At 31.3% G+C, this 12803-nt stretch overlaps 3 protein-coding genes across 3 annotated transcripts; 2 read left to right on the top strand and 1 right to left on the bottom strand.

Moving 5' to 3' along the window:
- Positions 1 to 3733: 3733 nt before the first annotated feature.
- On the bottom strand, positions 3734 to 7902 carry LOTGIDRAFT_212293 (hypothetical protein). Its single transcript, XM_009047995.1, has 7 exons — positions 7739 to 7902; positions 7064 to 7168; positions 6747 to 6793; positions 6259 to 6352; positions 5793 to 5864; positions 4962 to 5180; positions 3734 to 4684 (listed from the first exon to the last, which is right to left on the bottom strand). The coding sequence occupies exons 1-7, from the start codon at positions 7805 to 7807 to the stop codon at positions 4628 to 4630; spliced, it is 663 nt and encodes a 220-aa protein (XP_009046243.1). The 5' UTR covers positions 7808 to 7902; the 3' UTR covers positions 3734 to 4627.
- Positions 7903 to 9086: 1184 nt separating this feature from the next.
- LOTGIDRAFT_156720 (hypothetical protein) lies at positions 9087 to 10248 on the top strand (the record flags this gene model as incomplete). Its single annotated transcript, XM_009047996.1, has 1 exon — positions 9087 to 10248. A coding segment is annotated over one exon (1162 nt), but the record flags the coding sequence as incomplete, so codon positions are not given.
- Positions 10249 to 10403: 155 nt separating this feature from the next.
- LOTGIDRAFT_156721 (hypothetical protein) lies at positions 10404 to 11814 on the top strand (the record flags this gene model as incomplete). The annotated part of the gene is made up of 3 exons (XM_009047997.1): positions 10404 to 10619; positions 10897 to 11016; positions 11371 to 11814. The coding sequence occupies 3 exons, from the start codon at positions 10404 to 10406 to the stop codon at positions 11812 to 11814; spliced, it is 780 nt and encodes a 259-aa protein (XP_009046245.1).
- Positions 11815 to 12803: the final 989 nt, after the last annotated feature.

Raw genomic sequence — 12803 nt, forward strand, 5'->3', positions numbered from 1 at the left:
GGCCACTGTTTTTTAATTGTGTGCTTTTTTGAATGTGTTCAAATTTGACCAATAACACTGTAAAGGATTAAAATGCTCCTGTTGCATCAATTCTAGGTATGTAAAAATTCCTGCAGTTGCTTCTTTTATTTGGAGTTGATCAGGCTTTTGAATCTGCATACAAGGAGCACATAATATCAAACAGTGGCCTTTTTTCAGCCTTTACCAAGTGTAATATTATGTAAATGAGCTTATATTTTATACATTTAGTTAATATTTGTGAAAATGTCTGCATCTATCTGTATAATAGTCTAAAAATATGTATCATTAATATCTGTTCTTTATGTTGTATTTTGTAATATTTACTGTTATATTTATGTTAGAATCTAGATATATAAAGAAATTGATAAAATTGTAATTGTAAGCAATATTTCAATCCATCACTCAGGACCTTGTTTTATCAAATACATCTAATAATGTCAGATATATTTTTATGTGTAGTGCCAACAGTTGTTCTAAAGGCCTGGTCCCCAACAAGGGCATAACTAAGAGCACCTCCAAGGCTACATCAGAAGCTCTGGAAACAATTTTACCTTTGACTCTAAAGCTTTACTTAATTCAAGTAGTGTATCAGGATACAAAGGAATGAGTACAAAAGTTTGGGAACCAGTGTTCTTTAATTACAATAATTACATATGTAGGACTAAATTATTACCAATATTGTGTTCTAATATTAACTGTGATAATTTGTTGTGAAGTGGTGTGTAAGTGTGAAACTCTTGAGTAACAACATGTTTCAGTTTCTGTTTTAATATTTCTTTATGAGTACATGTACTATTATTGTTTTATGTTTTTTTCACATAAAAAGTTTTGCAAGAAAATAAAAATGTGTATTCTGCAATTAAAGAAATTAATATTAGTGTAATTAATGAATTTTAAAATCCATCTGTAATAATTAATGATATCAAAAGCTTGCGATGTCAATTCCTAAATGCAGTCTTACATGAGGTCAGATTTTCATTCGAATAAGTTAAATTCACAGGAAAGAAAATTTTTAAGAGGGCAATTTATAGATGAGGAAGTTGTTTTAAAGATGGGTTCCCTTATTTTCATTTATGAAATTGAAAATGCTAAAACTTTCATGAATAGAAAGTACAGGTGTTCTAATGACTTAGAAAAATACCAAAAAAAAACCGAGGAAAACCATCTTAAACAGGAAGAGTGTAAAGTCTACACTATTAACTTAGTTACTTTTTATAGCCCGCTGTATCTCCCGTTTCAGTATTTAAATTAGTACAATTTATGCCCTTTTTGATTGTTTTTTGATAATCTTCAAGTTTTGTTGTTAAGATTTTACTTATGTCACGTCTTTCAGTACTTTTCTCATCATAAATGAAACTCTTTAAACACAGTGATCTCATATTATACAGTCTACATGTGATGATTTTGAACAGGAAGTTTACATTTGGTTATAACATTATAACATTTTCATGACGTGTATGAGAAATGCAGATCAGAATTACTTTCAATTTTTGTATGTAATCTAAATCCAAATAAATTTCAAATAATGACCAATCAGAAAGAAAGGTCCTTCTTCTCAATTTCCTTATGTATTTGAAATTTTGAATATAGTTGACCAATCAGGAGATAGTTTTTCTCGAATTCCCCATTTCTTTCTTTCTTTTTTCCTTTTTCAGATATTTGTTTTTTTTGGTTGGCTGATATTTCAATTTTTTTGTTTGCAATATTTGCAAAATTAACTTGAGCTATATTTTTGGGAATTTTAGTATTTATTTGTTATGAGAGATACTCAACTCTAGAAGCACAGGCCTAGGCCTCGAGTAGAGACTATGGATTTAGAATAAATCAATTCATAAAAAAAAGTGTTATATATATTTGCCCTTCATATTTTGTAAATATGTTTATGTTGTAAATATGTTAAAAGAGGTTTTCTAAACTTTGTTTGTGTATCAGGGACACTGATAGAATCAATTTGCACCATTCCAATTTTCAATCAGATATCTGTGGTTTCTAAATTTCCACTAAAACCAAGTGCATACACATAAACAATTTAGAAAATCTCTTTACAATCGCTATAAAATGTTGAATAAATGTAAATACTTTCTTGTTTATATCAATTAAATATGTATAATAGTTATTAATGTTAGCTAATGTTAATATACATGTACATCATATTTATGTGCACTTTATATATACATAACTTACTGTTTATATTTGGCTTTCTTTTGGTTTATAGTGTATGTATATATGTTATTTTGGCTTGTAGTGCACAGGTGTGATTATTTGAATTTGCTCTTTATTTTTTATTAACAGTATATATGTAATTAGAATTTTACGGTATTTGTTCACAAATAAAAGAGACTTTCTTTGTGGTATATTCTTGGCTTAACATACTTTTTGTGTTGTTCTGACAGCACAATTTGTGCTTTGGATGAAATGCATGTAACTGGTCTAGCTGTGAATAGCATGATCTCCCAGATCTTCATTATATAATGAGGATAACAAAATCATGCATAAATAGTGAAGGTCTAAAAGGTTGAAACTGAATCAAGGAAAGATAGTCACACTTTACAGCAATCAGTGTATTTAATATTGCTATCAGATGCTGAAGGTTTATACTAGGACTTGGACAGACTGAGCTGTGTCAGCTATTTAAGTTAATAGTTAGAAGACTATCCATCCCTGTTTATAGCCATTTTCAATATCAAGACCTTTATCCATCCTTCAAGTGAGATGCACAAGTGTTCAATTTTGTTGTTACCAATAATCAGAAATCCCAGTAAGGAATAAAAAGAGAGAAAATGGAAAATATCAGTTGAAGGTCAAGGGGGCCACAAGCTCAGGGAAGTCATTTCCTATGTATTCAATTTTCAATGGTTTTATTCGCAATAAAAAAATACCATTGGCCAGAAAAATAGAGGTATTCCTCTATATAGAGAAAGTCTAGGATCCCTGAATAATCTATCGCTGTTCTTCATAGAATAATATACTACTGTAGTAGAGAGTATCATGAATGTCACAATACTGTCAAATGACAGGTGAAGTAAATACTGCCTTCACAGCTATATGTTTCTAATATCTACATGTATTATTATTCTATACATAAAATCATATTTAAGTGCAATAAAATTGGAATAATCACATACAGAGTTGACAAACATAGTTGGTTGATGTCATTTGGTTTGTGGAAGTTGGAGCACATTTTGTTTCACATGTATCATCCACCACAATAATAATCTATGTAGGAATATAAAAGAGCCATAAGTACATCTTCACAATGCCAAAATATTATGAACTCTGTCTTATACCTTGACTTCATTATTTGTCTCTTTTGTGTATCATGGAAGTTCTGTCTATGCAGCGATTTAATTGTAATGTAAGCTTCCAATTACAGCCAATGAAAGCCATCAATAGGGCAATCCACGATTAAAGAAACGTGGCTGTTGCAGCCAAGGTACTAGATACAGTTTGTAATAACTTGACCTTGCGAGGGTGGCATATGTGAAAAAGCACAACAACTTATTTGGATATACTATTTCAATCTTTTTTAACTCAACGTTTAACATGTTCATACATGTTTTAATTGTCTTGATAACTCTTCCTGTGTGAACATGTGAAATATTGAGTTAATAAATTTAAATATCCATATATTTTGTCCTTCTTTACATGACTGTACTTACTACAAAGTTTGAAATCTTCAGAATGGATGAGTTATCAAATAATGAAAAATATTGAGAAAACCAGGTTTTGTATTCACAAATACACTCATATATTTACAAAAAAAAAAAATGTACATAACAAAAAATGCTATCAAATGACTCTAAAACAGTGCTAATAAACTGAATTATACCTTTAAATGATAATTATCTGTCCCTTTCCAATTTATTTCAAAATTTTTATTAAAGAATTATTGAAATAAAGAATACATAATATTGGTAGTGATGACATACAGAGTTAATTCCCTTGATAGAAAGTTCGTCATATTCCTGTTCAATTATTCATAGTTTAATTACATATTAGAGAAAGTAAATTCTATCTGATGCTTTAGTTAAAAATTTTCTTTCAATCAAAAATAATTTCCACAGCTATAAAAACATTCAGCAAAACTTCGTATTTTTAAGGACTAGAACTAGAGTCTTGTTAAGAGTTTCACCGACCGGTTGCTGGCACACGAGAAGACAAAAATTCTCCAGTTGGTCCTTCTCCAGTACGTCGATAATCACATGCAATTGAAAGGAAAATGAATCTGATTGGATGATGACAGTCTGTCTTGCAGACAATAAAACAATAAGATTTTACTCAAGAATCGTGTCGGCCACAAAGAGTGTTCAGGTGCATAAGATTCTAACTTTGTCTTTTTACTACCAAATACAAAATTAACTGCCATTCTGTTAAAGCTGTGAATCTTAAATTTTGCCTTTCAGCAAAATACAATTGTGCTAAATATGTTGTTTTTTTCTTGAAAACCACATAAATTAAACATATATTAATTATGGATGAATTAAATTACAAGACAGTAGATGAATAAAAATCAATAAGCAGTATGAAAATATGATAAATTATAATATTAATAATATTTACATAACAATAAGTTGGTTCATGGTAATAAAATAACATATAAAGGTCATCATTTAGCACTTTGAGGAATCTGTGGTAAACCAAATTCATCCACTGGTACATCTCCCTATAATGTAACAAATTACAACAAATCAAATATAAAGACATTCACTTATGCTGCTGCACTTATGTCGAGTTACTAGGACTAGAGAAGGAGGCTATAAAGACGTTTAGTTGGCGATTTTACTGCAGTGACACCAAGTAACGTTTGCTTGTTTGCGTTTAGGTAGAGGTGCCATGGGTTAAGAAGATGCTTTGACAGTGCTTTAGCAAATCAGCCTGATGTTGTCTTTAAACCCCAATCACTGGCCAATGTAATAGTAAATCTTATGAATGAAACTTACCCTCATACTATCACCAGGATCACCAACAGGTGCTGAAGGTGCTGCTACAGCATCATCTAAGTAGGTGGTATCTTCATCAAAACCTATTTCATCACCTAAAGCATCTAACTCAGCTTCTAATTCATCATCATCTACTTCTGGCATACCATAACTTCTACCCATAACATCTTGTACCTCATCTGCCATCTCCATTAAGTCTTCTAATTCATCTTGCATATTCTGTTGCATAAAGTTGAATGATAAGTATAAAGAAAAGACGACCTTAGACAGGTTATCAGTGTCCATATATTTATGAATCAGTTACATTTTTGGTATATAACATTGCTTGAAGATATTCACTGAATAGATCTCATTTGATACAAAAAGATATTTAGAGTGTTTGCTTCAGTATAATTTAGTTTGGTTCCAAATTTAATCAAAAGTAAAGCAATTTGTAAAGTGTTATGAGTGTATTTATTACCAGTGTTAGCTATCATCTCCAAGAAATAAAATGAAATGTAGCTTTACATATGGGTTAATGAAAACAAGCAACATCATGAAATTGTTACTGTCAAGGAATCTTTAATGTGTAGTAAAGCCTGGAGAACACAAGGCCTCATCCTATCTGAATGACTAGGTAATTTTCTCTATTTATACCAGGGTCTGGATCTGAAGCTTAAGGTTAGTGAGCAATCATTTAACTCATTGAATCACAGCAGCTCTGCATTATATCCCATAGGGATGCTGAGTTGACAAACCAATAATGTGTTAGCACAGTAACTCATGCATTATTAAAAAACACTACACCAAATGATTAGTAAACAATGATAATACCAGTTCAAACAAACTTACCTCAATTTGATCAATATTAACATGTTTGTAAGCCTTTTTAAAATCTTTTACTCCAACTTTCATAGCATCAACCTGGCAGAAAAAAAATGAAAAAGATTAGAAAACTGCAGACTTTGGAAAATTACTATATTCATCTTTAATAGAAGTCTATGTATATACTTAGAGGTGTTTTAAAAGTTTTAATTAGAGAATAAGTTATTCGTATGATTTGAAATATTATGACCATCGGAACTTTCTTGTATCGTGTGTAGTTGAATGTAATCTCCTATAGAAGCACTGTCTAGTTTATAATTCCAGAGACACATTGGAGATATGGTGAAATGTTGACTGCCCACTCAAAAAAGTTTCTTATGGATTTGCCCTCAGATAGGATTGTTATTTGACATATTTGTCACTATGTCAAATTTCCAACACAGTGCCTAAATAAAACCATGTATCTATTAAGAGTAAACCATTTTATACTTACAGTTGTTTTTGTATCTTTTAAAGAAGAAATTGCAAAATTCTGTTGTTCTAAATTAAATGATTGATTTGATAGCTGATCTCTCTGACTTTCATACCTGAAACAGAAATTTACCAATCATATGAATCCAATATTCTAGCAATGAATCCAATGATATTTTAGCATATAAGTTATATATGTTACTCAATGGATGAGTCAGAACGCAAATATGTCCACTTTATTCCCAGATAATTCTAGATCACATGACTTGAATATGGCTGGTTCAAATAATGTATTACTTTGCACCAATTATGAAAGCTATATTCAAAATTTATGGGGAACAATTCAAGATTGTTGACATTGATATCATATGGTTATTTAGATTTCTTTTCAAATTGATGTATTCTAATGCTGAAATCCATAGTTTCTCTCTAGTGGCCAGTGCTTTTATAAGGAATTATCTCTTATAACACCTAATGCCTAAATTCTCAATTGCAAAGTTTTTGGCTTACATTTTTTTCTGCTTTAAAACTCTCATAGCTTTCTGTTTGACTGTATTCTGAAAATATAATAGAATGGATCAAATACTCAGTAGGTTAAATGATATTTATAATTTAACAGTGTTGGAATATCGTCTTAATTTTCATCATTTATCAAGGCTACGAAATAACAAAAACTGATATGGAAATGGAATATATTGTTGCTCATATTTGGCCCATAGACCTAGCCTATTTGAAGACTGATTTTAATCTAATTGTTTGATTCATTACAGGATACAAGGTAAAAAAAAAGTACATATTTTAGCACATAATTATATTTTAAATGTTACCTTAGCTGGTCCTTCCCTCATTTTCTTCATTTGATCTTTATATTTCTTTAATTCAGCATCTAATCTGGCTACTTTCTTATCAATGGATTCCCCCCTACTGTCAATCTGTAAAAAATATATATACTTTTAGGATCTGTATCTCTTTAACCTCTGTACTACATTTATTGCATTTATGGTCAAAATGTGAACTTACACTAGTTACAGTGCATTGAATGAAATCATTCAAAGTTTCACTTCATGCATAGAACAACATATCCATACTTAAGTCCATTTTTATCAACACCTGGTTATGTTTACTTATGAGAAACTTTAGATCGATCTGAGAGTAAATATACAAAATTGATATATTGTATCAACGCCATTATACTAGCCATCAGCGATTTAATTGACTGTCAGTTCATATGCCATATGATATGGGCAGACTTGTGACAAGTTTAATATGATGGGAACATAATATGCTGGACGATTTTACTTAGATTTTACTTAGGTCTAATTAATTGAACTATACTATTTGAGATAGAAGTAGCCTGCTAATTAAGAGCTAGGCCTATATGTATTTATGCTGTTACTTTAACTTGGACAGTTTAGCTTAACTTTCTGTGGTCTGAGTCTTTAGATTGGCTTTCCCAATTGAAACCACATTCTTGTCGAAATTTATAATTATCTGTTACTTACATTTGAAATACAGTCATTAAGATTTGGTGGAGGTTCTTTTGGCTTGCCTCGTCCAAATAAGCGATTCATTTTTGTTAGCTTGACGCGCTGAATTCCACACTAAAATCAATTTCGTCGCTTTCGATTGAGAAAGAATCAAAACAGTAATGGCTGACCTACGTCACTTCCGAGGGACTTGTCCTTATTGGTGTTTACGTTGTCATTGAAATTATCTTATTGCTGCATCATTGTTTACATCTGCATCTACAATGTAAAGATATTTCTCAGAATAACGTAAAATACTCCTGTTGAAAACCAAAAATACAATTCACTTCAATAAAAATATTGGCAATATGAAAGAGTCTGGAAATAATTAAACATTATAATAGCCACTCCCTCATATTTACTGAAATTAGTCATTTGACAATGAATGACAGGTGGCTCTGACTTATTTTTCTATTTATTACGGTATTTATTGTGTATTGGTGTAGTAATAGCATGTACAATAGTAGATAAGCATCCTTACCATTCATATAATATGATTAACAGTATATTTGTGGGGTATTTTGCAATAAAAATGATGACCCAAACCAAGCTCTGTGATGAGTCCATTGTGGAAATTTTGTTGAGGAGTCTGCTTAGCAGCCAAATAAATTCCATGCTTTTTTAAACCCCACTAAACAGCTTTAAAAAGATACTATGAACAATGTAATCAGTTATTCTTTTTCGGGTCAATTTTGGTCTCTGAAATGATTTTATAGCTCTTAATTTCTAAATTGGACTTTAAGTTTCCATGTGAAAGTGATATAGTTATAACCATAGGCCTTGTTTTAAATTTTGATGTTACAAAATTAAATCTGATTAGATGAATTTAAGCTGTAGTTTTGGTTGCATGCTTACATTTTTTCTTGTCTGCAGGAAATAAAAACAAAATGCTGTATATTTACAAGGATAAGCTTACAGTCTAAATGTTGTAAATGAAAACAAAATTAAAAAAATTGGATATAATACGACTATATCCTTCATAAGCATAGGCCTACAATTTTGCAAGCTATTCGCATGGTAAGGCCAGATTTTTTGAGTCAATGGTTTAAAAACTAAATGATTGTTTTTTGTTTATTAAAAAAAAAATAGTCCCGGGAAATAGAACTAATATAAGCTTATTACAGTAACTGTTTGATTTTTAGTGGTGTTTTGAAATAAAACATTTCTTGAGGTTTCTGTTGCGTAATAATTTTACATACCGGTACTGTATGATATTAAGGCAAGAAATTTGATTTTGTATCAAGACTTTTAAATAGTATATTTTCTTGTTTCAGGCAATGATGTAACTTAGAAAAGAAATGATTGTTACCACTAAGTATAGGAAATGAATTCTGATACCAGTAACAGTCAGTCTTATATGACATCAACTGGTATGATGGGAGACTCCAATTCTCCTCAACTACCTGGTGGAGCTTATGGACCCCCGACAGGAATTCCAAGCTATGTTCATGAAAATTACGAGAATTCAAGATCTCCAGCTGCTCAGATCAATGAGAATTATACTTATGATTATAATGGTGTGTCTCAGGTCAAATCTGAAAGTTATAGACCTCATATTAACAATGATACTTATAATTATAGTGAACAACCCCCTCAAAGTGTTCATCCTTATGAAGGTAGTGAAAGTCAACCTGTTCCATCCCAGAACTATGTCTCTCAAACCCCTCAAGAAGCTCCCATAAAGACAGAACCTTATAGTGAAAATCAGGTTAAGAGTGAAGTGTTTGCTTCAAATGATTTTCCTGTGAAAAAGGAGCCTTATTGGCCAAATAATTCAGGACAGGCACCTCATAACGATGTTTATAACTATGGATCTCCTCAACCATATAGGGCCAATGTTTCGCAAGAATACCCTTTAACAATGCCTCAAGATTACTTAAGATCTGCTGCTACAGGGAACAATATGGTTGGTGCCACAAACGAATCTTCATACGAGAATTTGACTAATGTCAAGAGTGAAATGGATCTTCCATCTAACCAAATACAGACCACAATGTCTCTACCAAGTCATATGTATCCACAAGCATCATCATCTCCACATAACAAGCTTTACGAGCAAAGCATGGCTTTACCTAACCCTGGATATCGGTCGCCAGTATCTCCATCAAATCCAATGTATAATCCACAATCTATGTCTTCTCAAAATCACATGTACAACCAGGCGTTAATGTCTTCACATCACTCGAGTCCATATCAGTCATCCATGTCTTCACCTTACCCTCCACCATCCACATCATCTCACCTATATCAACCACATGCTGGTCCAATGTATGATCTCCCCAACATGTCTTCTAATGGCCATATGTATCAAAATACATTACCAGCACCCAATAATAACTATTCACCATATCAACAATATCAGATGTCATCTTATAGTAATTCCAATCCTTACCATCATCAACAACCTAGTTCCTCATCCTACTCTCCTTATGTACCTCAAAATCCTTGGAATAACTTTAACACCAGTTTCCCACCAGGAGCTGATAGTTATCCAGATTCAATTGGAAATTGTTCTCCGAAGAAAAAATCCAAACTAAACCACTCTAAAGGAAAACCAGTTCAAATAGTCTCTCAACAGCATTTTCATTCCAAAAGAGGAATTTATTTATTTCAAATGCGTGAAATGAATCCAGCATCACCCATGTTTAGTATCTCAGATCATTTGTTAATGATAGAAAAACAATTATGTGAGAATTTGATAAGAATTGATCTACCAGACAATGTATGTTATGTGTATAATCCATTAGAATACGCCTTCACACCCCACCGGATTTACACTGAAAAATATTGTAATACTCAAAAACAGATCTTATTTCTTGGTATGAATCCAGGACCATTTGGAATGTCTCAAAATGGGGTAAGTACATCCATATTATTTACTTTTTTGTTCTGAGTTTAGAACTGACCAAGTGAAAAATGTGTGTTCAGTAACAGCTTTAAATTGGGGTATTCACTTAAATTGTATTCCAACAATTGCATTAAAAATAAAATCTGATAATCATGAAAATACAAAGTAAGAACTACTGGTATGAAATATTTGCAGTTGCCACAAAAACCAAGAGATTTTATGTAATTATCTTAAAAAACTAAATTAAATTAAAACTAATTAAATGTTACGATGATGTACATTTTAGGTTCCGTTTGGTGAATATAATATAGTACGAGATTGGTTAAAAGTAACAGGAGAAGTTTCGAAACCATTAAAAGAACATCCTAAACGTTTAATAGTAGGGTTAGACTGTAAGAGATCAGAGGTAATTAGTTATTTTATGATACAGAGGTTAAAATACGAATTTTGAGTACTATGACACTCTCCATGGGATTACACAGAGTAAACAGTAATTGAACGTGAAATATATTCTGCTTATTGTATGTTATTGTATACATTGTCATCAGCTTTCTGTGCAATCTGTAAAAACAATTCTGTATCATTTCAAAAACAATACTAACTCAACCTGTGTAAAATGGAACCCTAGACCGCCAAATTGACAAGCAAGCATGCACCCACTTGCTGAGCTAAGCAACTTGATAAATGTCCTGTCATGAATGGTTCTGCTTCCATCGCCATCTGGTTTGTAAAATAGAAAATCTCGTTATTCATATTTCAGGTAACAGGAAGTAGATTTTGGGGATATTTTAGAAGATTATGTGGAACACCTGAGAATTTTTTCAGACATTGTTTTGTATATAATATTTGTCCCATGGCTTTTATGTCGGACACTGGTAAGAACATCACACCACCCCAAATACCAACTCATGTTCTCAAGGCAATCAACAACGTGTGCAATAATAGTTTAATAGAAGTTATACAACTTTTAAATGTCAAAACTGTTATTGGTGTTGGGAACTACGCATACAACTCAGCACAAAAACTCTTGTCTTCAGCTAATATGGAGCACATTAAAGTTCATGTTATCATGCATCCTAGTCCGATTAACCCTGCAGCCAATAAAGGTTGGGATAACATAGCCAGAGATCAACTGAAAAACATTGGAATATTGGAATTACTTCAAGGTAATAATACGGCAGAGAATAACCATGAGTTAAGTTAATATTTGATCCCATACTTAATCTTATATCCCAATGATTTCATTATGTTTTCCCATTGATTTCATTATGTTTTCCCATTGATTTCATTATGTTTTCCCATTGATTAAGTTAGTCTTGAATAAATTGCACTCTGTCAGTATGATACCAAGTTTACATTCTATCAATGTACATATTACAGTGTCACAGATGGCTTTATAATATGTATTGATCAAAGCAAGTATAAAGTTAATTTTTGATTAGTTTTACAAATTCAATTACTCTGTTTTAAATTGTTTGTTATGGCAAAACATTTGCAAATTTGAAAGAACTCTGCAAGTAGTCTTGAATTGATATAATACTCAGTCGTAGAGTGGTGGGTTCAATAAGGATGAGCATGACCTATCATAAGAGAAACTTTTTTACTTCAATATTCCTGAAAGAATGTGTTTGTCATCATTTGCAGGATTACTGACCTAAAATATTCCACTTATTGCCAAAGAAATTTGCATTTGGAAAATTGAAAATATTATCTTAATAAAGCTTAATAATCAGATAGATCTCAGTTTAACATAATGCTGTGTAATTTATTCAAGGCTACAAGTTATATATGACAACTTATTTAAGAAAATAGGAGTGCTATGGTATTTTGTTTTTTTTTTTTTGTATATTTTTATATATTTACCATGGGAAATGGAAAGCTTATTTTAAAGCTTGATATTATTTACATTTATAAAGCTTATTTATGTTTTTAAGGGGGGCAGTAAATTCTAATGGGCAGCACTTTTTTTGACAACTTCCAGCATGTCTAGCAATTCATTACATACAATATTTAAGAATACAAATCTGTTCATGTAGTAATAATTATACAAAGAGTTTGGTAATGGTTAAGAATAATAATAATGGAACATTCATTTTCACTAAAATTCAACATTGCTGCTATATTTTAATGTGTATATTTTTCATAGAGTTCTTCCACTGGTCTGAAATATGTATTGTTATGTGTTCTGTTAGA

Source organism: Lottia gigantea, assembly GCF_000327385.1.
Source record: "Lottia gigantea unplaced genomic scaffold LOTGIsca_12, whole genome shotgun sequence".
Classification (NCBI taxonomy): domain Eukaryota; kingdom Metazoa; phylum Mollusca; class Gastropoda; family Lottiidae; genus Lottia; species Lottia gigantea.

Coding starts and splice junctions, on each gene's coding strand:
- LOTGIDRAFT_212293 (XM_009047995.1), bottom strand. CDS start 7,807: ATGAATCGCTTATTTGGACGAGGCAAGCCAAAAGAACCTCCACCAAAT. Junction 6,353..6,746: donor GTTTTAAAGCAGAAAAAAAT/GTAAGCCAAAAA, acceptor TTTCTGTTTCAG/GTATGAAAGTCAGAGAGATC. Junction 5,181..5,792: donor TTAATATTGATCAAATTGAG/GTAAGTTTGTTT, acceptor TTTATGCAACAG/AATATGCAAGATGAATTAGA.